General features: G+C 53.7%; 8 protein-coding genes across 8 annotated transcripts; 5 read left to right on the top strand and 3 right to left on the bottom strand.

Annotated features, from left to right (window-relative positions):
• Positions 1–2,446: 2,446 nt before the first annotated feature.
• Positions 2,447–4,210, top strand: CTAM01_05985 (uncharacterized protein; the record flags this gene model as incomplete). Its single annotated transcript, XM_060522015.1, has 4 exons — positions 2,447–3,367; positions 3,437–3,690; positions 3,753–4,127; positions 4,183–4,210. 4 exons carry the CDS (start codon positions 2,447–2,449, stop codon positions 4,208–4,210), a joined length of 1,578 nt encoding a protein of 525 aa, XP_060383205.1.
• A 1,403-nt stretch (positions 4,211–5,613) lies between these two features.
• On the top strand, positions 5,614–7,586 carry CTAM01_05984 (uncharacterized protein; the record flags this gene model as incomplete). Its single annotated transcript, XM_060522014.1, has 7 exons — positions 5,614–5,700; positions 5,803–5,874; positions 5,965–6,026; positions 6,088–6,269; positions 6,335–6,939; positions 7,047–7,236; positions 7,342–7,586. 7 exons carry the CDS (start codon positions 5,614–5,616, stop codon positions 7,584–7,586), a joined length of 1,443 nt encoding a protein of 480 aa, XP_060383204.1.
• A 1,398-nt stretch (positions 7,587–8,984) lies between these two features.
• CTAM01_05983 (phosphatidylinositol-specific phospholipase C) lies at positions 8,985–11,284 on the top strand (the record flags this gene model as incomplete). The annotated part of the gene is made up of 2 exons (XM_060522013.1): positions 8,985–10,704; positions 10,767–11,284. 2 exons carry the CDS (start codon positions 8,985–8,987, stop codon positions 11,282–11,284), a joined length of 2,238 nt encoding a protein of 745 aa, XP_060383203.1.
• Positions 11,285–11,816: 532 nt separating this feature from the next.
• Positions 11,817–12,821, bottom strand: CTAM01_05982 (mold-specific protein MS95; the record flags this gene model as incomplete). The annotated part of the gene is made up of 2 exons (XM_060522012.1): positions 11,817–12,737; positions 12,798–12,821. The coding sequence occupies 2 exons, from the start codon at positions 12,819–12,821 to the stop codon at positions 11,817–11,819; spliced, it is 945 nt and encodes a 314-aa protein (XP_060383202.1).
• Positions 12,822–15,808: 2,987 nt separating this feature from the next.
• CTAM01_05981 (histidine acid phosphatase) lies at positions 15,809–17,389 on the bottom strand (the record flags this gene model as incomplete). Its single annotated transcript, XM_060522011.1, has 2 exons — positions 15,809–15,922; positions 15,977–17,389. The coding sequence occupies 2 exons, from the start codon at positions 17,387–17,389 to the stop codon at positions 15,809–15,811; spliced, it is 1,527 nt and encodes a 508-aa protein (XP_060383201.1).
• A 1,497-nt stretch (positions 17,390–18,886) lies between these two features.
• CTAM01_05980 (uncharacterized protein) lies at positions 18,887–19,292 on the top strand (the record flags this gene model as incomplete). The annotated part of the gene is made up of 2 exons (XM_060522010.1): positions 18,887–19,091; positions 19,150–19,292. 2 exons carry the CDS (start codon positions 18,887–18,889, stop codon positions 19,290–19,292), a joined length of 348 nt encoding a protein of 115 aa, XP_060383200.1.
• Positions 19,293–20,126: 834 nt separating this feature from the next.
• CTAM01_05979 (uncharacterized protein) lies at positions 20,127–22,646 on the top strand (the record flags this gene model as incomplete). Its single annotated transcript, XM_060522009.1, has 1 exon — positions 20,127–22,646. One exon carries the CDS (start codon positions 20,127–20,129, stop codon positions 22,644–22,646), a length of 2,520 nt encoding a protein of 839 aa, XP_060383199.1.
• Positions 22,647–23,504: 858 nt separating this feature from the next.
• CTAM01_05978 (DNA ligase I) lies at positions 23,505–26,711 on the bottom strand (the record flags this gene model as incomplete). Its single annotated transcript, XM_060522008.1, has 5 exons — positions 23,505–24,041; positions 24,112–24,880; positions 24,933–26,088; positions 26,151–26,305; positions 26,443–26,711. The coding sequence occupies 5 exons, from the start codon at positions 26,709–26,711 to the stop codon at positions 23,505–23,507; spliced, it is 2,886 nt and encodes a 961-aa protein (XP_060383198.1).
• Between the last annotated feature and the right edge of the window lie 142 nt (positions 26,712–26,853).

Raw genomic sequence — 26,853 nt, 5'->3', positions numbered from 1 at the left:
CGGTCCAATGTCCAGCGTGCTGGCCAGCCCCGGCAGCTTGTCTCTGTTTGCTGCCACTACGACCCCGTCGAGATTCAGGTTGGGTTACTCGGCCTGCCCCTACCCCACCTCTACTGGGCTTGTTGCTCGATTGCTGCGGTGCGCCTTGCTCGATCTTGGTGGGGGAGAGGCGAGACTCACCATTTGCACTTTGTACCTTGTTCGTGGCATCAGGGCAAGAACAGCATGTACCAGTCGACGACTTTCAACTGTTCTCTCTCTATCTCTCTTTCTATCTCTCTTGGCCAGTTGAAACTGACGTGAACAATCCTCGGATATACGGGTACAGAGATGGAGAAACCAAGGACAGCTCAGACAGACCAGACAGATAGCTAGACGTACACACATGCCATGTTGGATGCCCCGCGTTCAACCGAGTCCAAGATCAGCTCTTATGCATGCACGCTGCCTCCCGCTTGTCTCTCTCAGTGTCTCTCTTCCCTTCCTATTGTAACCCAGCCAGGCCTTTTGCACAATGTACCTATGACACTCTGGCTATGGGGTAAGGACTGAACTGGGAACAGGATCGGCCGTCCTTTCCAGCTTGTTCTCGACCCTCTCTGGGCTCGTAGAGTGCTGCCCTCGGCTGTGCCATCTCGATACCGATTGGACGGTGCCGTACTCGGCCTGCCAATGATTACGATGCTCTTCCCTGCCCACGCCGTTCCCGTCTAAACGCGGGCGTCAACCAGACTGAACCACTTCCGCCTCCGCTCACTTACTGCGTATGTGTAGGTACTTTCACGTCCACCTTCACGGCCGCCGCCAGCAGAAGCTCAACCTTACCTTACCTTCCCACTTATGTATTCGTAGGATGTAGGTAGCATACCTACCTTACCTTGCCTTACTCACTCCCCCTCCGGCATCCGTACGCAGCAGCTTGCAGTAGCCCTTTGCTCTTCCCAATTAACCCTTTTGCTACTACATCATCATCGACCTCACCTTCCACTGGCTGCCCTTCTCCTCCTTCTTTCTCTCTTTCTCTTCTCTTCCCTTCCTTGTCCCCCTATCTCTCTACCTCTACCCACCTTATCCTCTGCCCCTGTGGTTCCCTCATCCCTCAATCCTAGCTTCCCTCGAAACGCCCAAAAACACCATCATTCAATCGAGCTTCTTGGTGACCCCAATACAACCCAATTGATCACTACGAGCCGTCGTTTAATCTTTTGGGTCCCATCTTGTCTCCATTTATCGGTGCGCGCAACGACTCAGTCACCACTTGCTCCGCTCACCCATTCGCCCAGACGAAGCAGGAGATCCCGCACCTTGCTCACTCATCCAGCGGGCCCTTGTCCCCGAAACCCTCAGACGCGGACGCAGACGCAGCCGCCGCCGCTATCATTCGAGCCCATTCATCTGTCACTTCCGACCAGGGAAAAAGCAACAACGAACGACCTGACCAGCACCTGCTCGCACCAAGACCAAGCAAGACCAGATCCCACATCAGACCAGGCCGGATACATCCCACATTGCCAGGCCCTGCCTTCTTACACCTTGCCTTGCCTCTTGAGTCTTGAGTCTTGTCACCTTTCCACAAGTTACGACGCAACAAGACCCCTGGAAGAAGAAGCAGTGTGCCAGCTTGAATCATCCATCTGTTCGTCTCCCCGCCCTTCCCCCTCCATTCCAGCTATCTCCAACAATTCCTCCTCAAATCCGCCCTCTTTGATTCCTCCTTTGTTGTTGTGGCTACACTACACGACACTACACTCACTTCTCTCACAACCTCTATCCCTGGACCTGTGCCGCCTTGTCCCGCCCTTTGACCCTGCACTCGGTTGCTTCATTGGTTAAGCTTCCCATCTGCGGCGTAAACTTACACACTACTTTTTGGGTGCAGCCTCCCAAGAAAATAGAAAGCTCCCGATTTTCTCGCTTTTAAGTCGGCCAAATACCAATTACGATTGCCATTCCGTGGTCAACTGAATTGGGACGGGTTTGCTTTACCTGCGTGCTTGCTCCCTGCTCGTAGTACCTGACTTTCAAGGACTCTCAGAATTGTACGTTTCTTCCCCTTGAATCGAATGCTGTTAGAGCTTTCCCGCTCTTCCCTTCCATCCCGGTTTACCTTTTCCCCCTTGATCGAAAAGTATGCGCCAAACCTGGCCCCATTGTTCCTAACGACAATAGGCGCAGCTTTTCCACTTGTACTTGAAAGCGTACCTTAGCAGGACAGAAGCAAAAGCACAGCTTTCCCCGCGCTCCTCTTTCGGCCAATTCACTGCTCACCTCACACCCCCAAAAAAGGACACGACCAGCGCAACCGGGCTGTCCCTTGGAGCGACGAATCACTTTGCGGCCGTTCCTCCCCCATCATCCAACTGCAAACGTCGTGGGCCCTTGACCTGCGCTTCTACGCCATTTCCTTACGGGGCACGCAGCCCTTCGTCCTTTCCCCGACTTTCATATGCCTACCCTCGGGTTTCTCAAGAAAAAGCGGACGAGGGAGGGTAATCAAGACTCTCAAGGCTCTAGTCTACCCACCAGCCCGGTAACGCCTACCTCCTCCAAGCCTTTCGACAGTTCCATCTCGACTACCTTATCGTCTCTCTCCTCAAACTCCCAGCCGCCTTCCCTGCCTGCACTGAAGCAGCAGGAAGATTTGGATTTGACCTCGTCTTCCGACGGGGCCAAGCAGCAGCAGATGTATCCTGTCACTGTCCACCCGCCCAACCAGTCGGGCTCTCACCAGCCGCACTACAATCAACAAGGTGGATCGCAACAGAACCTCCCAAGCATCAACAACCTCATCAATCCGACTCAGCATGACGGCTCGAACAACGGACATACCTCCAACAACAATTACCTAGCCCAGCCGACCCAACCCTCCCAACCGAACCCGAGCCCCGGAAGCGATCCCGCGCGACTTCAACAGCAGCAAGCTCAGTCGATGCTACACCCGCCCCAGCCGCCACAACATCAGCAGCAGCAGCAACAGCAGAGCCATCAGCAGCAGCAACAACAGCAGCAGCAGCAGCACGGCATGCCACAACAGGTCTCGGACCAGCAGGTCCGTCAGACCAAGGGGAAATATACGTTGACCGACTTTGACATCTTGCGAACGTTGGGAACTGGTAGTTTCGGAAGAGTGCACCTGGTGCAGTCCAAGCACAACCAGCGCTTCTATGCCGTCAAGGTGCTGAAGAAGGCGCAGGTCGTCAAGATGAAGCAGGTCGAACACACCAATGACGAGAGGAAGATGTTGGGCGAGGTCAAACACCCGTTCCTAATCACGCTATGGGGCACATTCCAGGACTCGAAAAACTTGTACATGGTGATGGACTTTGTTGAAGGTGGTGAGCTGTTTTCGCTGCTGAGAAAGTCCGGGGTAAGTTGCAATCTTAATTGATTTTGATTCCTGCTGGCCCGAGCTAACCCAGCTGATTCCTTTCCACAGCGCTTTCCTAACCCTGTCGCGAAATTCTACGCCGCCGAAGTCACGTTAGCGCTCGAGTATATGCACTCGAGGAACATCATCTACAGAGATCTCAAGCCAGAGAACCTGCTGCTCGACCGGCATGGACACCTTAAGATAACAGATTTTGGTTTCGCCAAGCGAGTGCCGGACAAGACATGGACGCTTTGTGGTACTCCAGACTATCTGGCCCCCGAGGTAGTCTCGAACAAGGGCTACAACAAATCTGTAGATTGGTAAGGTGGCCTTTTCACAAAAAGTTGCAGTTCTTTCACAATTGCTAACCCCCCGGTCTTAGGTGGTCTCTGGGAATCTTGATATACGAGATGCTGTGCGGATACACACCGTTCTGGGACAGCGGGTCGCCAATGAAGATTTACGAAAATATCCTCAAGGGCAAGGTGAAATACCCTGCCTATATCAACCCGGATGCGCAGGATCTGTTGGAGAAGCTGATCACAGCGGATCTCACCAAGCGATTGGGTAACCTGTACGCTGGTCCAAACGATGTCAAGAACCACCCGTGGTTCACCGAGGTCACATGGGACAGGCTGGCTCGCAAGGACATTGATGCGCCGTACACTCCCCCGGTCAAGGCAGGCGCTGGTGATGCCAGCCAGTTTGACAGATACCCCGAGGATCCCGAACGATACGGTTCAGCCGGACACGACGAGTGAGTTCTCTTTTCGAGCTTGTGAGATGTGACCTTTGCTAACGCTATGCTCCAGATATGGCCATCTTTTTACCGACTTCTAATGTCTCGCCTGAGTACGAGTTGAGCTGCCAGCAAAGGTGGACTTGTGGGCCTCGGTCTACGAGCAGTGTTTGAATAGTATATGATACCTGGTAGAAGAAGCCAGAGTCTCGATAGGGATGTCTGCAGTGCTTTGGGCGCCCGGTCGACGGTTTGGAAAACAAAAAAGGTAAGGACAGCAACGAAAGGGGGGGGGGGGGCATTGGGTTGAAGGCTCGAACGGTCCTGGAAAGATGGCAAAGCGCAAGAAGAGCAGACTTGTCACCGTATCACTTGGTTACATCAATACCTAACAACGATTATATTCCAATTGGCCTGGCGGCAGAGCTTTCGATTTCTAAGGTGTCGCGGTACTACCCATGGAGGCCGCCGGTCGCAATCCTTGGCAAATGAGATGGGCCTAGACGGAGATATCCAGGGCGGCGAGGTGGAGATTGGCCAGAAATGTGCAAAAGTGCATAAGATTTCCGGTCTACAAACCTCGACATTCGCGATGCCTTTTGGGTAAGCGGAAGCTTTTGCTGCAGCATCGTGCATACTGATCTGCGTTTCCGCATTCCCGTTGAATGTGCGTGATGCTGCAGTTATCAATGTTTGGTTCAGTTGGGCGTGTGGGTAAGAATTGGCGATCTTGAGGACGTACTTTGCAGCGTGGCAGCTCTATGAAGTCGCCCACCTCCCCCCACGCTTTGGGTGAGCTAAGCGTCCAAACAAGCTCCAATGGGCCCCTTATCCGGGCCTGTTAATGCAGAGAGAAACAGCGGTTCGTTCTGGCGGTGACAGAGTGGAGGTGCGGGGATTGGGGCAGGGGCCGCGGGACGAAAGTGTCGTCGGGTCGGCTCCATCGCTCAGGGGACCTTAGTACTAGCCCAGTCCTGATTCTGATGTTCAGAGAGGGCCTAGAGGCTTCAAGCTTTGGTAGGCGATATGAGGAAACCCGCCCAAATCACCGAAATCTCACCTTTGGCCCTTGTTACCATGCGCTATCAAGCTATGGCAAGGTGAGTGTATCCAGTGAGCGATTTCACCGGGGGATTCGAGGTTGTGGTATCCGTACGGATGCTGTAAACTTGACCAATTACAAAGCGGGTTACTTTGGAGTGCAGATTGTTGCATGGGCCGGACTGGACCTGGCCCCGAAAAAGACCACCACCGCTGCTGCTCTCTTGCAGCAGACATGGTGCAAAGTCACGGGGCTGGGCGCGGCTTATGAAAGGAGCCCGGTCTGGAGCCATGAACTCAACCTGCAGGAGCCTCCAGACCTCTTTTTATTTTATTTCCCTTTTCGCTTTCTGAGAGTACCTTGCTGTTGATTTGTCTTTCCCCCCCTCATCCCGTGGAATAATTGCACTGAAGCGTGGCTGGGTAACGGCTCAACTGGTTCAACTGGTTCAACTGGTTCAAGATGGACGACTACATGTTCCGCGAACATGTCAGCAAGTGCCGCCAAGTCTCGGAGGCAACGCACTATGTCGAGATTCTCAACTACTCGGTGAGTTGCCAATCATGCGCCCATCCAACGAGGAAAACAACAGGATGGGGGGCCTCGGGCACAGCTGTGACATTCATGGTCGTAGACTAACTCAATTGATAGGACCCTTTTTACAATTCGTGCGAGGAGCATCCCTTGACCATGGATGAGTTTGATAACTTCTTGCATCGCCGGGTATGGACGGAAACCGTGTAATTGTTGCTCACGCTCAGTGAGATTGAGCTTCGTGAGAGCTGTTTATTACTAACACTGTAAATCTGACAGGGCGCTTTTGAGCCACCGAAGCTGAAGGAGGGCGTCAAACTGCTCAATGGCATTCGATTGGTGTCCGCAATTCCCCATCCATCCATCTTGCTCACATTAGAGCTTCAAACTGACCCATCCCAGGCTTCAAAAAAATGCCAAGCACAAGGACACATTTACGCCTCACACCATCTCCTTCACTGCGGATGCATACCAATCCATGGTCCGGGCTATGCGACTGCCCTTCAGAGCCATCGAGGGTACCAGCGTCGTCGGCCCCTTTTTCTGGTGCGCCTATGACCAGGACGATGAGGATCCCACTTTGCGTTGGTGTTGTCCTTTCCCCATTGAGTCGAGGGAGTAACACCAATCAACTAATGCCGCTATCCAGAAATCATTTTCCGCAAGTCCGACGTCCGGAAGAAGGGCAAGACGCGCGGGTGGGAGCTCATGCTCTCCCACTGCTTCAGCAGCGGCATCACGTCGGGCTACGTCAAGGGCACCCCAAGCTCCGACATTGTCGCCGCCATCCAGCACCTCACCTTTTGCGCCCAGCAGGCCGGCCACCCGATGCTCCTCCCCATCATCATCCTCTCGCACGACCTGTCGTCGACGACGGACCAGAAGCAGCGAGACGCGCGCGACTGGCTGCGCAAGCTGGAGCACGCCGTCAGCATGCGCAACGAGATTGAGGACGAGGAGGGGTACGTCAGCCAGGACGGGCACCTCGAGGTCGACGCCATCAGCCGCGATCTCGTCGAGTGCCATAGTCAGGTTCTCTGGAAGCGGCCGCAGGCGTACCAGGCCATCGTCAAGGAGATTGATGCCGGGTTGGTCAAGTTCAAGGAGAAGGTGCCCAAGGAGCACGATACGCCGCTGATTGATAAGCTCCACCGGAGCATGGTGGCGCGGTTACAGTTTTACAGCTTGAAGTTGACGGGAATTGAGAATTATCAGGCGACGACGTTGGAGAGGTTGCATATACAGCGTAGTGCGGTATGTTTGTATCAACACCCTACCCTGGCTCCCTGCCTACTTCTTTGGGAACCGGGAGCCGTTGGGATACGGTTGCTCTTCGAGGGGAATGCTGACGATCGAGACAGCTGTATAACCTGCTTTCCCAACGAGAGTCCAAGATTCAGTTCCAAATGGCTGGTGAGCAGCGACGACTTGCGCATGCGAGTAAGCGAGACAGCACGGCGATGAAGACGATTTCGCTACTCGGTGCCGTTTTCCTTCCCGGCACGTTTCTCGCGTCTGTTTTCAGCATGACGTTCTTCGACTTTGCCAAAGGTACGTAGTGTGGCCTTCTTGTAATAGAAACACAACAATCTCGATATAGGAGGGCTAGGTTGTTCCCGTCAAAAAGTATTTGTTGTTTGCTGACTGCCAGGGTAGACGCCGACCCCGTCATCTCGAAGGAGTTGTGGGTGTACTTCGCCATCACTGTGCCTCTGACGATTCTCATCGTCGGCGGGTGGATCGTGTTTGACAGGCGGCGCGAGAGCCAGTTCCGCGTCGAGGACGCCGACCTGGAGAAGAATATTGAGCACATGGAGGCGGATATCATGGCCATGATGAGGAAGCGGACGATGAGCAAGGCGAATACCTGGACTTCGGTCACGTCGCCCATACGGCCATGATGGGCGATGGGCATGTCTCGTGGTGTCAATGTGAGAAAAGGGATTTGTGAGAGAGAGACGACTTTAACATTCTGAAGAGGTAAGTATATAGATGGTGGATGGATTTTGTGTAAACTATCGCTATCACGCCTTATGACCTGACGACATTCATGAGCGAACCATATTATAACAGAATTTGAGCGACATACATATACACATGTGTAATACTAGCATTAGTGAGCTGGCAATCGAGTGATTAGACGATATGTATCTCTGCACCACATGAATCTCAAAGATGAAGTGAGCCAGGATGAACGCGAGTCTGAGCACGAGTTTGGCCCACACCCTGAAGCCGGTGCGGCCCGTCCCTCATGGTTATGCTCGAACGGTTTTGAGCATAGTTGCAAGGCCTCGATCATAGAAATGGAGATTTCTCATGTAATTTCAATTGACATTGTAAATCGTTGTAACCTGTACTTGTCACTACGTTGAGTCTATAAGCACCAACTTGAGATTGGAGCTGGACGATACAGGGATAATGTTGCAGACGAAAAGAACCGGCACTAACAACAATGAGGGGTTCAACTTAGTAAGGTAGGTAATATGGCGGGGTTGACACTATCGATAAGAGGATGGGGGCAGGGGGCCGCCAAGGGGTCAGGTTTCTTTGCGGTGAGGTTCTGGGCTCCAGGTTTTGCTGTTTCTTTACCGCTAAAAAGAACCCTGTGACGACATCCCACAGCATCCATGGGAAGGGGGGCAAGGAGACTGACTGTCACTGGACGGGACGCCTCAGCTCACCACAGTTCATGAGCGAGCTTTATACCGGCCCCCCTGAAGAAGAGAAAGGAGAACCACTCAGGTCTAGGCTGGTCGTGTTCCCACCCCTTGCCAAGCTGAAACATAACTGGATTTTCTATTTTTTGCCCAAGCGGCGTAGCGGGTCAAAAATCAAGATTGAATGGCAGTCGTTTCCTAGGTCCCCTACCCATGGATCATCACCCACGACTGGACCTCTTTTTTGCTGGGGAAGGGGAAGCTTGGGGCGCGGGTTGACGTACTGCCCACATATTGACATTAGGACCTTCGGGACACCGAGCCGAGTACCTAGTCAGAGTAGCTTGGCCTTTTGGCTTGACTTACGTAGCTCCTGTAGCTCTCTCAACCTGGAAACCTTTTCTACGTTTTTTGTAGTATCACAAGCTCGCGCTACCTATGCCTAGTGGCTGATTGATACCGGGACACGAGACGCGGATTGTATCTCGTGGTTCAGCTTGCATCATCCATCGTCTCACTATTCTTGTTTTCTCGCCGTTCATCACAAATTTATTCCTGATCACCCTTTTTGAACCTCTTCTCTCCTCTGTCTCTCCTCTTCACCGCCTTATCAAAGCCATCACTACAAAAAAAAAACAGATCATGGCGGACGCAGCAGCACCAACAGCGCCGGCAGCGGCAACAGCACCGGCAGCAGCCCCCCTGCCCCAGGGCACCATCGTATCCGCAACATCGGACCCTTCTAAGCCCTCGCTGCGATACCAGGCCGGCGGCGGTGCCAGCGAGACGGAGCGCACCGTCAAGACGCTCGGCGACTCGGTCATACCGCACCTGACAAAGATCTTCAACGTCCACGCCGGCCAGGACGACAAGAAGTGGCACAAGGAGCAGATTGCCTCGTTTGTGAAGAACGTCCAGGCCGAGGAGACGCCCGAGTGCCTGGCGGCCAACACATCTGAAGCAGCAGCAGCAGGAGGAGCAGCAGCATCACCACCAGAGGAACTCGACTTCAACGGCTTCCTCAACTACATGACCTCGTCCGCCTCGGCCATTACCAGACCCGTTCACGAGGAGGACCTGTCGTACCCGCTCTCTAGCTACTTTATCAGCTCCAGCCACAACACCTACCTGACGGGAAACCAGCTGTACAGCGAGTCGAGCACTGACGCGTACAGGAACGTGCTGGTGAGGGGGTGCCGGTGTATCGAGATTGACGTCTGGGACGGCGACGACTCGGACAATGAGGATGGCACGTCGGTGAGCAGCAGTGACGAGGAGGTCGTTGCCGCGGCTGCTGCTTCGGGGCAGGCGAAGCCGAAGAAGGAGAAGAGGAGCAAGCTTGCGATGCTCAGGGATAAGATGCCCGGGTCGCTGGCGAGTAGGCTGGAGAAGACTTCGTTGGGGAAGAAGATGGATGAGAGGATTGAAAAGTCCACGAGCCCGCCGACGGAGACGGCCACCACCCGGTCAGCTGGCACTACTGCCGCTCCCGCTCCATCTACGGCTACGGCTACCGCCTCTGCCGCGGAGAGCACCGCCGCTTCAACCACCCCCAAGGAAACGGCACTCGGGACGGAGCAACCGCCGTTGCAAAAGACCCCTTCGCCGAGGATGTTCCCCATCGAACCCCAGGTCTTCCACGGCTACACCCTCACCAAGGAGGTGCCCTTCCGGCATGTCTGCGAGACGATCCGCGACTATGGTTTCCACTCGGCCGACACGCCCCTCATTGTCAGTCTCGAAGTGCACTGCAGCGCCGAGCAGCAGGAGATCATGGTGAAGATCATGGAGGATACCTGGGCTGGCCTGCTCGTTCCCACCCCGGACGTCGACGCCCCCGAGCTGCCGCGGCCTGCGGACCTAATGGGCAAGATCCTCGTGAAAGTCAAGTACGCACCACCGCCGGGGGGCTCTGGCGTGACTGGCGCGCAGGACGAAGACTCGGAGGAGGACGGCAAGACCACGCCACCGGCACCACCACCAAAAAGCAAAAAGGCTGCGGCGAAACCGTCCAAAATCATCCAAGCGCTCAGCAGGCTGGGCGTCTACACCCGCGGCGTGTCCTTCAAGTCCCTCACGCAGCCCGAGGCCTCGATGCCGACGCACATCTTCTCGCTGTCGGAGAAGGGCGTCATGGAGGTGCACGAGAAGCAGGGAGACGCGCTCTTCCACCACAATCGGCACTACCTGATGCGCGCGTACCCGTCGGGCCTGCGCATCGGGTCGTCCAACCTCGACGCGGCCGTCTTCTGGCGCAGGGGCATCCAGATTGTTGCGCTCAACTGGCAGAACTGGGATGAGGGGATGATGCTCAACGAGGGCATGTTTGCGGGTACCAAGGGTTATGTTTTGAAGCCTGAGGGTTGGTCATCCTTTTTTCCCTAATCATCTCTACAAGTATCTTATACTAACATCAATCCACAGGATACCGTTGCCTCAAAACCGGATCTACCCCAGACCCGTCCTCGCCCACCACCCCGCAAATCACCTACAAAACCCTCGACCTGCAGATCGACGTCCTCGCAGCCCAGAACCTGCCCCTCCCGCCAGGCGACACCCGCATCTCGGGCTTCAAACCCTACGTCAAGGTCGAGATCCACGTCGAGTCCCCCGAGGAGCGTCTCCCGGGCGCACATATCAAGGACGACGGCCGCGAGCGCGAGGGCGAGTACAAGGCCAAGACCAAGTCGAACCGCGGCGTCGACCCGGATTTCAAGGGGGAGAGCTTGCAGTTCGCGGGGGTGCCGGGCGTGGTCGAGGCGCTGACGTTTGTGAGGTTCACCGTTAGGGACGATGAGATTGGGCGGGATGATCTGGCTGCGTGGGCGGCGGTGCGGTTGGATCGGTTGAGGGCCGGGTATAGGTTTGTGCATCTCATGGATTGCGAGGGACGGTTGACGGACGGGGTTGTGCTTGTGAGGGTTACCAAGAAGTTGACGTGAGTTTTGTTGGTCCCCTTCCCGTCTCTTGGGAGGGCGGTGATTTGAATGGGTCGAGGTGTTTCCATAGCGTAGCATTATTAGCATTCAAATTGGAGCATTATTAGCAGATTGTGGCTTTCACTTTCTGGGTAACTGTGTAAATATGGATTCATATCGGATCACTCATCGACAAATAAGCTCCGTTAAACACCAGAGAATCCGGTGTCGATCTCAGCTCGGCACAGCTTAATCTGAAGTTTGCGGGACGCAAACTAGCAGCGAAACCGAAAAAGCATGATGTTTCCGACGTGAATAATCGAGCACAACAATGTAAAGACACTATTATTTGTCACTTGTTAATGTTGAATAAGATGATAGGTAGGTGGTGTTCAAATGGCATTAATATCTCATTCAGAGCTCGCTAGTACATAATCATCATCGAAAGATGGAAAGGGGCTTCCGCATCAGAAGCATCCCCTTCAAGACAAAGTCCTATTTTCCACGTCAAACATCCCGATACAACCCAACGACAGGGCTACTAGACTAGCAACATCTAGTAGTCATCGTTGTTGTTCCCGTACCCGGCGTTCTCACGCTTCGACTGGCCCTTGGACTCGAGCTTGTCGCTGTTGAGCAAATCACCCGCCTTCTCGAGGAACTTGCCGACCTTGCTGTCGCCTCCGCTCTTGTTGCTGCTGCCGTACGAGTCGGAGGTGTCGTTGTCCCTGCCACTGCTACCATAGGATCCCGTGTTGCCAGACGATCCGTAGCTGTTGTCGTTGTCGTTGTCCCTGCGGGAGGAGCCGTAGGATCCACTGTTACCGGAGGAGCCGTAGCTGTCCTCGTTATCCTTGCGGGAGGAGCCGTAGGAGCCGGTGTTACCTGACGATCCATAGCTGTCGTCGTTGTCACGGCGGGTGGTGGAGGAGCCGTAGCTGTTGTCGTTGTCGTTGTCCCTGCGGGAAGATCCGTAGGATCCAGTGTTGCCGGAGGAGCCGTAGCTGTCCGAGTTGTCGTTGTCGCGGCGGCTGGAGCTGGTGTTGCCGTATGAGAGGGAGTCGGCGCCGGCGAGGTTGGAGGAGGTGGAGTCGTCTCCGTAGGACGAGGTCTTGTTGCCGGAGCCGTAGGTGTCGTTGTCCGACTTGCGGGAGGAGCCGTAGCTGTTGTCATTGTCGTTGTCGCGGCGAGAAGAGCCGTACGAGTCCGAGGTATCGTTGTCCCTGCGAGACGAGCTCAGCCCCGAGGAGCCGTAGCTGTCCGAGGTGTCGTTGTCACGACGGGTCGACGAGCCGTAGCTCGAGTCGTTGCCGCTGCGGCCCGTGTTGGAGGAGCCGTAGCTGTTGTCGTTGTCGTTGTCACGGCGCGAGGAGCCGTACGAGTCCTCGTTGTCGCGGGTGGAGGAGCCGAAGCCGCCGGTGGTTCCCGAGGTGCCGTAGCTGTCCTCGTTGTCCCTGCGGGAGGAACCGTAGTTGGACTGGGGATGTGTTAGTGAGGGCAGCTTTGGGAGTAAGCATAGCATAGATATACTACTTACGTCGTCGTTGCCGCCGTAAGACATGATGTGTGAAGATCGGGAGGTGGTTTTTGGTTGTGAGATGAGGTGAGATGAGATGATGATGAGATTATGCTAAGCTATAATCACGTTCGATGAGATTGAGGGGTTCGAAGGGTATTTAAGAATCCAGATCGACTTCAGGCTGAGCCATGATGCCAATTACACTCCCACATGCGTTGGACCCTGTTATTACAACCATCCATCCCCTCCTATCCCCGTAGGACTCCTCGGGACCCTCCTCGATCGACAAGGCAGTGGTCCATCGAGCGAGGGTCGCACGCTAGGAAGATGTACGTTTACGCCATACCTGGAACCCCGTCATCCGCCTGTTGGGAACTCGGGAGTTGGGAGCCGGGAAAGAAGGAAAGAGATGTGTAGTGGGAAGCTTGGTTGGTCACTCTGAGAAACCGGTCTTTTGCCTTGCCTAGCTGAAGGAGGATGGGGACCACCATGGGGCGGTAATCTGGGAGACGTTGGACCATGTCGCGCCACTTGGCACGTCAATTGGAGAAGCGTTTGTGTATGCGTTCCTCCTAGGACAAAGTTGGACTAGGCCAAGATGCTGTCCTTCAGCTTTGAAGGGGTGTGTCTTAGATGGTCAAGCGGGCAGGGCAGGGCCAGGCTGCGGGATGGAACTGTATGAAAGTGGACTGCGAGATCCTTGATTTTCCCTTTCCGAGAGATGAGCGGGCAAAAGAGAAGAAAGCGCTCATATCCTTTGCCTAGCAGGTATCGTCATGAGTGTGAGTTGATGCCGTCCTTTGCGTCTTGTCGTGACTGAGGAATCGATAGCAACCAAGACGTTAGCTATCATCTCGAGGTTTGGTACCGAGTTGAAGGGCTCGGGTAACTGGCACATGGTCCACCATTATGTCGTCATTCCGGAGACACATTTACGCATCTCCAAGACGGAAAGGTGGGATCGAGAAACACCATCTGTCCTGACGGGCGTAACGACTGCGACTTGCAGTTGACGTGTCGGCAACGCCAACGTACCAGCGATGATGTGCGAGCAAGGCACGCAATAGTCTCATCCGCAGGAAAGCCGGTGACACTACTCTCGATGTCTCTGGTCGTTGTACTCCGTAACCCCGCCACAGCTAAGAAAGGCAAGGTTGTCGAGCTTCGAGAGCTCTGGCCACGCTAGCTCTGCCAAGAAAACCTGATTTAAGCAAACATGGGACGGTACCAAGAGAGAGCTGGCGTCTTTTTCCTGCTGCAGTAGGCAGCATGTAATACTGCAGTAGGTAGAATTACCCGGTTTTTCTCGGCATGTCATCACATTGGTCCTGGAAGCAGGCATATCGGGAAGCGCTGCTGGTGTGGACGAGACGAATCGGGCTCCCTCCCCTCCCCCTTTTCGCCATCTAAGGTTCCTTTCCTTTCATTTCCTTCCGAGAAGTAACCTGACGAAAAGATTGGGACAGTTGGGACTTCTTCCCACGGATTCGGCGCTGCCGGCGACGTCAACTTGGAACCCCACCTGTGCATCCAATGGTTGGATGGGGACGGTGGATCGGCCTGGGCTCCGGTACGGCGGTACCCCACCCGCCAGCTCGACAGGGGTTGACTGTGCCCTGCGATCTCTCAAGGTGCAGAAACTATGTACCTCCCAGCCAGCGCCAACGACACCATCACCAGCTGAGGTCCGCGATATTACCTACAGCTGGCCAACTGCTTGGCTGGTCCAACTGTGTCTCCACGTGCTCCCGGCGAATCGACGGACCCCGCAAGGGCGTCTGGTGTCTTTGAGTTGGCTGGAAGATCGTGCCGGCTTCTCTTGTTGTTAGAGACTTTGTAGTTGAATGTCGCTTTGGAGCTTGGCTCTTTCGAGACATTCTACCCCGCGATGTCTGGAGCTATGGCCCTCTACCGTTGGCGCGTTCTGCCGCTCCTGGCGGCCTCCTCACTTTTCCCGTTCTTACTGATTTCTCTCCTTGTGTTAAGCAAAGGATCATAGATTATATCGAGGGCCGAATTCTTGGGCACTATGCAGTGAGGACGATAGCCTTCTTGCCTGTTAAAATCGAAAATGACTCAGGAATATGATTTCTGATGACCTGCCCCGTCGCATTCATGTGGTCTAGCTCTGTTCATTGACAGTATCTCAGACAGGACCGCAATCTCCCAGCCATGTCCAAACCACTACCGATGTTCTTAGGATACGGTGCCCTTCATCAACCAGCTTGCCTACATTTTGCTCACGGAAACGCGTAATGAACGGCTCGTGAGAGGGTCGTTCTTCAGAACAATAGCCCGCTTACACTGGCGTCTCATTTCATATCTTACTTACATTCAGCATCTTGAGGCAGCAAGCGCCACTTTCCACACCCGGAAGATCACGAAGTAACGGACAATAGACTCTTACTTCCCAGCCCTACAGCACGCAGCAATCGTAATGCTCAGGATCTAACGCAATCCGGGCGTAGCTCGACAAAACTAGACCCCAGTACGACGTGCAGATATCACTCGTCCGTTGTCCGAGCATGCATGCTAAGGCTGGCTTCCAAACGCCGCGAAGCGTCTTGAGCAAGTAGATTCCAAGGACGACATGAGATGGCGAGATGTCCTTGAGATCTTGGCACCTGTTAAAATCCCACCATGAAAAGATCGGCCAAAGTTACCATGAGACATTATCACACATGTCTCTGTATTGTGTGATGAAACATCAAGCTTCTGGTTCAAAGGTCTTTAAAACCCATTTATGATCCTGGGCTTTGGGAGATCTCTAGCTCTAAACAGACATGTTACATGAGTACATAACTTCGCCCTTTAAGGATGGTCCCTGGCACACTCAACCCAAACATTAACGAAAAAGAGGAAATTCAGCAGAAAAGCAACGGTTCTATGTAGATCGTGACGCTACTCAGGATGCGGTGACCTGCCACTCGTCTATGCACAAAGCACTTTCTTCTCTATCCTATGTAGTAATTACCACTGCTTGTTTCTCAGTAATAAACTTTGGTAAAACTTAGCGGCTCTGAAAACCGTTAATATCCTGCCGGCTCGGGCTTGACCGGAAAGGCGGACGCATCATGGTTCCCACGACATTGGTTCTTCCAGTCAACAGGTGTGTACTTGTCGACAATGGACTTAAAGGCGGTCTGGGCCCGGGTCAGCCACACCAACCACTTCACAAACGAGGTCTGGGAGCTTACCAGAGTACAAAAGGACTCATCACCTTCAAGATGGTTGCCAGCAGCCTTGCAGCCGGGGATGGTCACCGGCTCATCGTTGTACCGAAGCCTTACGTAGTAACCGTCTAGCTGCTTCTTCTCGGCATCTGTCAATGCGGGGGTCGGCTTACGGCCAATGCCTGGCGGAGCCGTACCCGGCGCCGGTGTACCAGCACGGCCGATGGAGAACCACGAGCCGAACCAGCCCGCATTCTTGGGTGCCTGCGTTGGAATTGATGAAACCTGGGGATCGCGGAACATCTCAACAGCGATGTGGCTCGTGAAAGGAGGCCATTTGTCTGGACCAAAGGCACCCAGGCTGGCTAGTATACCCGCAAGAGTGGTATCATGGCAGCCACTCATGCCAAACTTGATAGGCTTGGGAGCTGCGCTAGCTTGCTTGATCTCGTAGGCTCCATCCGCCGGACTGTGTTCGACGCTTCCGACCATACGAGCGACAATATCGCCCATCAAGCCACCTATGCCAAGTGTGCGATACTCCTGGCTCTCGCCGTATCCGCTATACCATTCTTCTACACCAATTCTCTCAATAATGGAGAGTACCTTGGGATCGTAGAACTCCGAGGGTAGCTTCGTCCTCGGGCCGTGTGCGCGTGATGCGTTGATGGTATCCATGATTCCACTAAGCCTAGGCTTAGAATCAACTGCAATGAGTTTACCATCTTCCATCCATTTCCCGAGTTTCTTGTTCAAGTAGCCCATCTCTGGAGTATTGTTCCAGCGCTCGGCAGTCCGCTGGGCGAATGCGCGGGCGAGAATATTGAATCGCCGGCAGTGGCCTTCGTTGGGAAAGAGAGTCTCGTCTGGCTGTACCCGCCCTAGGATCGTGAGTGCGGGGAGATCGGGTGCCCGATGCCTAGCCGGATATAGGCCAGAAATGGCTTGTTGAAGAGACTCCAGAGCTCGCGGGACCGGCGTTGACCTAAGATACAGAGACTCCGCGTCGGTGAGGTCTGTGGGCAAGAAGCTGAGTCGATCAACGTAGAGATCACGAAAGCGTTTGCCTAGTTGGTGGGTGGTCTCTCGGCCGCGGTCCGTAAGCATACCATGATCACAGATATCGTCAAGCTCGCCCTTGGGGCCGGCAACGATTACAGGACTATCGTCTTTAGAACCGAATCCCTCGAGACGTCTCTTCCAATCGAGGTATGAGTATTCACCGGTGTCCGGATCGAGAACAGCATTTCGGAGATGACGAACAACACTGCAATAGGGCCAGTACTCCGGAAGGCCGGTGTTGGAAAAGCGAGGGTTGACGGGAGTTCGTTCGCCGTGCCGGAGAAGGATCTGCACGAGCTGGAGCTTGAGCTGTGGAGGGTACAGCTGGCGCAGCTCGGCGTCGGTGTAAGGTTGGCGAGGTTCAAGGGTAGTCATAGCTTCGGAGATTATTCTACGGCTCGGATAGGTAGATGGAGGAGATCAGGGAGCCCGGAGGAATGCTTGCGCGACGAGGCCTGCCGGGGGGAGCACAATGAGTAAGCTCAACAAACAGGGTAATGCATGGGACGACGACAATGGCAGTGGAGGGTGGGAAACGAAGCTCGAGAACTGTATGTGTTTGTGACAAGACGTTGGGGAAATCTGTTTGGCGAGGCGGTTTGGTCTAAGCCTCCTTGAGCTACCTTACCTTGTCCTTCCCTGGATGCTGGAGGGCAGTTGGGTAGGTACCTTGTGCTTTCCTTACGTACTCCATACTGCAAATCGCGGACGATGCATTGGATTTCGCGGGGCAGGGATGCGACACTGAAGCCGGGCCAACATGGCAGTCGCGGTCGCTGGCGGGTGAAGGCTTTCCATTGGGTTGGCGGCTTGGCCTGGCAATGACGTCCCTCATAGGTACAAAGGCGCCTCGGAGATGCAGGTGCAAGCGCGGGTAAGGTCTTTAGGTAGCTGCACCTGCAGATGTGTCTGGTAATTAGTGGGGCGATAAGAAATGTTATCTGATGGGAAGGCCAAAGGCCAAAGGCCAAAGTCCACCTCTGCCCAAACAGCACTGAAGCTCCAGATCCGTCCGTGGGTGGAACTGGAAGCCACGGAGCGTGGAAACGTGCTTCGTGCTGGATGGCTCGGTATAGATTGCTGCGTTGGGCGTGCCGTACATCAGATCAGTCCAAGTACCTTAAGAATCCGGAATCTGGAATCACCATGGAACGTCCAAGCAGGGCAATCTGAATCCTCGAGCCTCGAAGTTTGCAAGTTTGAGGTTACCATCAGGCCATTTGACCGAGCTTACTTTTGCTAATAACACCTTATATCCGCATGTTCTCAGATACCCGAGATTGTATTTTCTTTAATGTAAGGTACTGTACCTAAGGCAGGCATGTCCGGTAGGCAAAGAGGTATATATACCCATCTCCCCTTAGACCGCATTTATGCATTCATGATGAGTTGACGCTGTGTGTTTATATCGACACATGTGAAATTGGTATTCTCCCAGTCCACCTGTACCCGTTCGCGCTGATAGTAATTCTCCATACCCCCTCCACAATTATAGGCATCAAAGTCAACCAGGGAAATCGACAGGAAAGCTTGACAAGCTGACTTGGGCCGATCGACATGGCAATGCCGGATCATCGGGTGCCGCAGGGTCCGTTGCTGCCGGCCGACCAAGTGGGCTATAGACATTGGCCAATGACGCAGGTTCCAATTGGTGGCTAAGACATGGTGGGGCGGGAGCTAAGACGCAGACAGCGCATGTGATTATGTCAGTGGCATTGGGCAGAGAATGGAAGAAAGAGGCAAGAACCTTGGAAAAAAAGATACGCCCGCTGACTACGGAGTACTACACTTAAAAAAACAAGCATTACTCGAATCGCGGTCTCATCCTAGAACGAGGGACACCTAGCGGTTGGATCGTCCAGAGCGCCCCTGATGCAAAACAGCGCAACGGCGGAGAAGAAGACGAAGACGAAGAAGAAAAAGAACATGTGCTTGGCTTCTTCCAAGACCACGTCCCGCACACTGGCCTTGACAGAGCAAAAGCACAGCTGTCTGCGCAATAACTCTCCCACTTATTGCCGTTATCCGTGCCTCTCTGACAGAAAGGACGGTCCGGTATGGCAATTGGGAAGCAAATGTCGGTCGAGCGCGGAAGAAACAGCAGTGAGATGAAGACACAGCGATCTCTGGTCTAGCCGCATTCGATATTTGGCAGCCTGAGCCTGAGCCCCTTCCTGCCGGAGATCTATTCGATGTACTCCCGAGAAGGATGCCCCTGGTTCTCGGGCGAGGGAGGCGCAGCTCTGTGCATATCAGACTTCTGGTCTTTGCTCTTTAGCACCTACCGTCTACGCAACTACTACGGTACACAGCGGGAAGAACATCAGCAAGCTTCCCTTTCATGCTTCCATTCTTCAGGTTGTGCGGTCGTGTGTGTTGGCTATTACCCACACCTCGGACTGAGGCGAGGGTGGTACCTTGCCTTTCCTTAATCGAGTTTTCTGTCAAGGCAAGGCACGCACGCACGTCAAAGGTAAGGTACATTCCTTAGTCCAAAGGTACGGATGGGTAGGACGGGAACAAGTGGGCACACGTGGGTTGCCTACCCTCCGTATAGATACGCGGCTAGGTACTCTACTTTTCTAAGTAGAAAGGTACGACTACCTTACGCACCCTACTACTACTGCTCCCTTAGCTTCTCCTTCTTATATCACCTACGCGGCGCTTCCCTACCCCTGCTCCAATTATCTGGTTCGTCATTGTCAAATCTACGTCTTCTCAGATCGGAGTGTTGTACTGAATCATCGTTTCTAAACGCTACCATCTCGTCACACACAACCTAAAGGCCCTACACCTCAGCAAGGCACATTTCTATCCTTTCCCCCTTGACTGGGCCGCCATATAGCCCTCGACCCAGCTTTTCCCCAGACTCTTGAGGTCCTCTTTTACCTCGCCTTGTCGGTTTTGACCTCTTTTTCAGGTCAATCTCCCGTACTGACCTCGGTGCAGCACCAGCTGGTGTCCACTCTCGCTCTTCCCAAAAAGGCCATTGAGCATGTGCCATTGAGCTAACACCCGGAACGCCCGGCTGCAAATTGCGACTTTTATAACTCTTATACACCCCGCGATCCGGCACCTCGATTTCTCAGCACGTTTGACGAGGAACCTCATAATGGTAGCTATGTCTCAAAAAGAAGGCGTCAGTGAAAGGAGGAGGTCTCCGTCTCCGATCCTAGAAAAAGTCCCATCTGAAGATCCAGTGTATGGTGACGATGACCAAGATGGCGCCCAGTCCGTTATGCAACCCGCATTGAGTGTTGCTGCAACCCGACTCACTTTACCACAAACATCCAAAGCTGAAAAGGCTGCTGCATTGGAGAGAGAGAGGGAAAGGAAGTCGTCCGGACTCTTCCTGCCTGGTAATACGAGTAGTGACGATTCCGCTAGCTCGCCAGAATTAACGCCCTTCCCCGATGAAATTCCTACCACTTTCGAGACCGAGTCGGACACTCCCATCTCACCGGCGCCGCCTCGAAGACGGGAGTCTCAAAAGCTCCAAAAAGCTAGGCCAGCCCCAAAGGAAGACCTGCCTTCACCATGGCAGTCGAGTCCACGGAACATGATATTTGGTGGTGGGGACGGCGAAGCGCCCAAGACCGCCCTCGAATCCATATCTTTTGGTCAAACTAGACATAAACGCTCATCTTCCACGGGAGCTGATGCGCTAAAGAAGTTTTCGAATGCTTTTTCTTCGTTCCCGGCTCCTTCGGCAATCTTCAATTCTTTATCCTTCTTTACTGCCGCCGCAGAGAAGACGGAGCCGAAATCGACGACGACGACGACGACGACCGAACAGCGGAAATTTCCCCTGGCCCAGAGTAGAAGGCCTTATAACAGCACAGCTGCCATGTCTAGTGGTGCCAACGGTCTTCCTCGTGCGCAGACGATGGCCAATGAAGCATCCGGTAATCGTCCGTCTGTATCATCTGGGAGACCTTCTACCACAAGGCCCCGTGTTTTGCGACGAGTTACATCCGATGATTCGCTGCTGTACCACTCGCTATCCCGCACATCCTCTATTGGGGATGATGATGGCAGGTTTGATCACGTCAGAGAAATGGCCAATGTAAGGATGAAGGCAATCAAAGACAGTCTGCCCGAAAGACCAACGTTCAAAATGCCAAGCCTACCCAAACTTGGATCGTCACTCAAACTCAACGAAGACGCAACGGGCAAGACAATCCCTGAAGCCCCAGCACCCAAAGTCGACAACGACGGACTGTCAACTCTAGACAGAGTGCTGGAGACGTTGACTGGGGATATAGTAATTCTGGGTGGTTACCGTGGTTCGATTCTACGATCAGCAGAGCCTCCGCACCACCAACTATGGGCTCCAGTCAAAATCGGACTCAACATGAGGAAGGCGGACTTGGAGGTTGGCCTTGACCCCGAAGACGAAGAGTCAATGGAAGAGCGCATCATCCCGTCAGGCATGCTCCAGAACATCGGCCCAATCGACATTTCCAGAAAGTTGTTCAAGAAGATTGCCGCTTGCGAGAACGTTCGGAAAGGAAAGCTACGTTTACATGATTATGGCTACGACTGGAGACTGAGCCCTCATCTACTATCACGTAAAATGGTTGAGTTCTTGGAAAAGTTGCCATGCAACCAGGCGGATTCGAAAGAGCCCAGAGGCGCTCTTGTTTTGGCCCACAGTCTCGGTGGTCTCATCACCCGCCACGTCGTCAACCAGAGACCGGATCTGTTCTCCGGAGTGGTCTACGTTGGTACACCTCAGCGGTGCATCAACGTCCTGGGGCCCCTAAGAGACGGCGACGCAGTCCTCCTCAATGAGAAGATCTTGACTGCGCAGGTCAACTTCTCACTCAGAACATCCTTCGTGTTTCTGCCTGATGACGGCTTCTGTTTCGTCAATAAGGACACGAAGGAAGAGTACAATATCGACTTTCACGACGTAAACGAATGGATCAAATATCGTCTCACACCATGTATTGAGCCTCCGCTACCTTCCCTAGTACCAGAGGAAAAGTCGACAACGTTCAGCTCTCTATTGTCGGTCCGCAGTCGCAGCTCAAGCGAGAAGAAACAAAACCATGTCTTGCCGCCATCAGTAACCGACGCGGCCCGGAGGGTAGAGCACGTCCGCGAAGGAGGCATCAACCCACAGATAGATGGCAACAAACCATCGCCATTCACAAAGGGGGCATCTGGCATAACTACGCCCCCAAACCGCGCCAGAAACATTGCCTACCTCGAGCGTACCCTTGCCGAGGTCAAGAGGTTTCGTCAAGAAACACAATTCGACCCAGCACTATCAGAGGCCAACGCGTACCCTCCTCTCGGTATCATCTACGGCAAGGAAGTCCCCACCGTGTACGCCGTCAAGGTCAGCAGCCGCGAGGCCATCTGCCATGCACAAGCCTACGACGACCTCATTTTCCGCGCCGGCGATGGCGTGGTTCTCGCGCGCGAGGCGCAGCTGCCAGAGGGGTACGAACTGGTACGCGGTGGGCGTGTCAGCACCGAGCGCGGACACTTGACCATGCTCGGTGACATGCCCGCCGTCGGCAAGGCGTTGGAGGCTGTGATTCGGGGCCGAAGGAAGGGCATCGGCATGGGGAAAGTCGTAAAGGAACATGTTAGTAAGAAAGGGGGTGTCGCTAGAGCCTAGAAAGTTTTCGTCCGGCCCTTTCGAGTTTGCATCCGTACAGGGGATAGGGTTAAAAGCCGAATTGTAGTGGTTTCTTGAGCCTCACTTGACCGCCCACAGAACCCAGGGCCGAGTTTTTGTATGGCTTGTAGAATAGAAGAAGGTGCTACAAATTACAAACATACATATTATGACCCATCTTCCACAAGTCTTGTCAACACTGGTCGTGTCTGCTAATTCGCCATTGTACTAGATAAAATTGGGCTCCTCTTCCACAACTTGTGTAGCACATGTCATCTGCAGATTCGTAATGTACATACAAAATGTCCGATGCAAGGTTATTCTTGGCAGTGCACCCTCCAATGCTCGCACGAGGGAGGGGAAAAAAGAAAAGGGGGAAAAAGTAGAGACAGAAGAAAAAAAGGCAGAGGCACAATGACGAAAATCACACATATGCATCTGCCGGCGCGGCGGCCGCATGCAAAGGCAAAGTAAATCTATACATGAACTATTTTGTTTTGCTTTTGGATCGACGCTTATACGTATCCCGCGGGATTGCGCTTTCCTCGTGAGACATGCGAGATAAGAGCAGAGGAACCGAGCAAAAATACACGGGACGAATAGGCAAGGTATACATACACATGTCATTCGGTTTTAAGAAAGAAGTTGCATGTGTCTCCTTCTGTATGGTGCAAAGATTTGAACACATTTTGCAAGTACCTATGTATGTGATTTTGCAGACTAACAAGTCATGCTTCAACCTAACCCCTTCCCCGTCGTGATGAGCGGAAGCACCCGCATGTATTGGAATCCCGCCCAGAGCCATGTAAGAACGCCATGAATCGCCAATTCTTTCAGCGAAGACTGAAAAACTCGTAATTAATACTCGAAATCATCATCCACCGCAGGGCCCTTGCTCTTGGTCACGCTCTCCTGCTTGCGATACATCTCAGCCACCTGGCGACTGGACGTGGCCTCGTCGGCCTTCTTGTCGTCGCGCACCTTGATGAAGCGCGGGAATCGCAGACTGATTCCCTTTTCACCGCCGGGGTCGACACCTTCTTTGCACCCGGCCTTGTAGCGCGGGCTGAGCGTCAAATCGGCCGTCTTGACCTCCCAGACGTAACGAGGCTCGAACCACACGTCGGGCTGATGTTGCCCGCCCGAGGAATGTGCGTAAAACGGCTTTGGCCGGTCAATGACAATGTCCGAGAGCTGCTTGTGCAGTTCCTCGAGGACGGCCTCGGAGAATCCCGTGCCGATATTGCAGACGGTTTCATACGAATCAGACGACGGGTTGTAGCAGGCCAAGAGGAAGGCGCCGTAGACAGATGTACGCTTGCCTTTGCCGTAATATGCACCCAATACTACGAGATCAAGCGAGTCGCCGATGCCGCTTAAGTAATCCTTTTTGATCTAGAGATATGCAGTCAGCACGACAAATTATCGGCGCAGTGGACATCTCCAAGGGATCCAAGCGGCTTACCTTGAGCCAGTTTCGGCTCCTCTTGCTGGGCTCATACCCGCTCTCCGAGCCGTCCAACATCTTCACCATCAGACCTTCGCAAGACGCCTTGACACTCTCGTCGAGGAACACTTGGATCTGCTCCAACTCCTGTCCATCCATATGCGTAGCAAGGGCAAATTCACCCTCTACTGGCGCAAAGGCATTCAGCAGGAGCTCGCGACGCTCCCTGAGCGACTTCTCAACAATGGCCTCGCCGTTGAGATAAAGGAGATCGAAAGCAAAAACGCAGACCTTCACCTTGACATCTTCGATTTTGACATCCTTCTTCTTTCGCGTCATCAGCTGCTGGAAAGGAAGGACTTTCTTCTCGTCAACATCCCACGCAACTGTCTCACAGTCAAGGACGAAGCTCTTCGTATCCTCCTTGACCCAAGTGTGCAATTTGGTAAGGATATCGGGATACTTTTTGGAGAGATCTTCAGAGTTACGGGAAAAGATGGCAGCAACACCATTTGCCGCAGCGGTCGTAGCCCCTGGCAAAGATTGACTAATCTCCTCATCCGCGGATTTCGCAACGTAATGGATCTGCGCTCGTTCGCCGTCGTACTTGTATTCACATGTGAAGGTCTGGTCCTCGAAGCGGTCCAGAACTTCAGTGATAGCTTTCGTTGGTTTTGCCAACATTGGCTTCAGGGGCACGCCGGGCTTCAGCTTGCAATGCTCGCGCAGATGCATGATGCCGTGTTCTACCATGGCGGGGATGATGACATCGTAACTCGGAAGTTCACTAAACAAGATTAATACGAGGATATGGGTAATTGTGAGACCAAGCCACAAACCTGTAGACCGTCTTGAGAACGGCCTCAGCCTGTTCCACGTCTGTCGTCTTGGGTACCTGACCTTTGGCGTCGGCCTCGTGGAAGACCACAGCTTGAGCCAAAGACACCAGAACAGACCTCTCTGCCAGTCCCAATCGAAGTTTACCCTCGAGGAATCGGACAAGATACTTGGCTTCGCTGGGACCGCCTTTGTCCTTCGTGATATCCACCTTTCCGGAGGAATGGGAATCGGCTGCTGATAGTAATTTCTTGATGGCGTCAACCTTACGGCCCTGGGCACCATTGCCAGAAACAGTGGCGATGCCCATGAGACCCTTGTGAACTCCCTGTATCGTCAAAGCTTTGGGCTTGAACATGGTTGGCTGTGTTGATCTACTCTTGACGGCAACGAGGCCGAGATCTCCAATCTCCTTCTGGTCTTGCTTGATGACTGCGAGGCTTCGTCCCGTGGATTCACCAATGGACTTCATGATGAGCGACTCACCAATGCCCAGCTCAATGCCGGCATAGTCAGGAGCCAGCTTGTTGATCATGAGCAGAATAGTGGGAAGAAGATCGTCGGGGGTCAGACGCAGAACCTGTCGGAGGAATAGCGAACAGTGTGCCATAATCTCGAGCCGCTTGGTCGTGAGCTCGATCAGAGAAAAGGTGGTACAGAGCGCGGCATAGGGAACTGGTTCGCCCGCCTTCCAGTCGGGATATGGGTCCTTTGTTTGGGTCTTCAGTTTCATCTGCACCTTTTCCAAGGCCTTCTTCTTCTTCGCTGCCGTAGGCTTGGCCTCCTCTTCGTCGTCTTCAACTACGTCGTCTTCTGACGCAGACTCCGTTGCATCCTCCTTATCGTCCTCCACGACAGGTGTAGGAGACTTGGCGCTTTTCTTCGGTTGGGCAGTCTTGGATGCGTTTGCGGCCTTTACAGGCTTCTCTGTGCCGTTCTTTCTGGCCTGGGAGGTCTTTGGTGATTTTGATCGGGACTTGCTAGGAGCTTCGTCCATCACATCATCTTCGTCCTCGTCCTCAATTACACGTTTGCGGCCTCTGCGCGGTCTCTTTGTGGCAGGCTGATCGTCCTCATCCTCGTCCACAATCTCATTCTTGACCTTCGGGCTCGATGCTTGTACGGCGGGACTCGGGCTTCTGGTACGTTTCCGCGGCTCTGTAGTAGACTCGTTATTCAATTGAAACAGGAGACGTCCATCGTATGAAATGACAACATACTGCTAGGAGATGCCCGTGTCTCAACGGCATCTTTGTCTGCATCGACCTCCTCTTCGACCTCCTTCTTAACCTCCTTCTTCGGGGCTGTCTTGGTGGCGAAGCTCAGCTTGCTCTGCTGGGGTTCGGGCTTGGATCCTTTCGCTCCGAAGAACTTTCTGTCGAGCTCTGTCAGCAGACGTTCTTTGACACCACACGATGGCTAGAATTGGCAATAATTCCATTGCATCCGTGGTAGTCCTAGGAGCATTGTCCTTTCACACACCCCAACGTTGTCTGAGATGGCTTGACGTACCCCAGCGTCGCCTGCTTTGGCGCCATTGTGATGGCTGGTCGAGTGTAGATAGTGAAGAGTCGAAAGCTGGTATGAAACGCTGCCCCAAGTACGTTTCTTTGACCGATTGAACTGCTCAGAAGGCGGGGAAGAGCAGACATGAAGGTTGTAGGAGGACCCTGGGGAACCTCGACGCGCTTGGAGCAGAAGAATCGCGTTAAGAGCTCCTGCCTGGTGACGCGAAAAGGACCCGTAGCTGCACGGGCCCACAGAAACTTTCCAGGCAGCATGGGCAGGCACGGTAGGCACGGTAGGCAGCGACCTGGACCACCACTGCGCCGCTTCGGGAAAGTTTTCTGAACCACCCCGATTGGGCTTAATGCACTGGAAGAAGACTGCCCATTGTCGGTCTATTGTAAGTGCGCCGTGCCG

The sequence above is a fragment of the Colletotrichum tamarilloi genome (genome assembly GCF_030869305.1).
Source record: "Colletotrichum tamarilloi strain Tom-12 chromosome Unknown Scaffold_16.1, whole genome shotgun sequence".
In the NCBI taxonomy this organism is placed as follows: domain Eukaryota; kingdom Fungi; phylum Ascomycota; class Sordariomycetes; order Glomerellales; family Glomerellaceae; genus Colletotrichum; species Colletotrichum tamarilloi.
The sequence above is the reverse complement of the archived record's forward strand: the minus strand, read 5'-3'. Positions and strand labels throughout refer to the sequence as shown.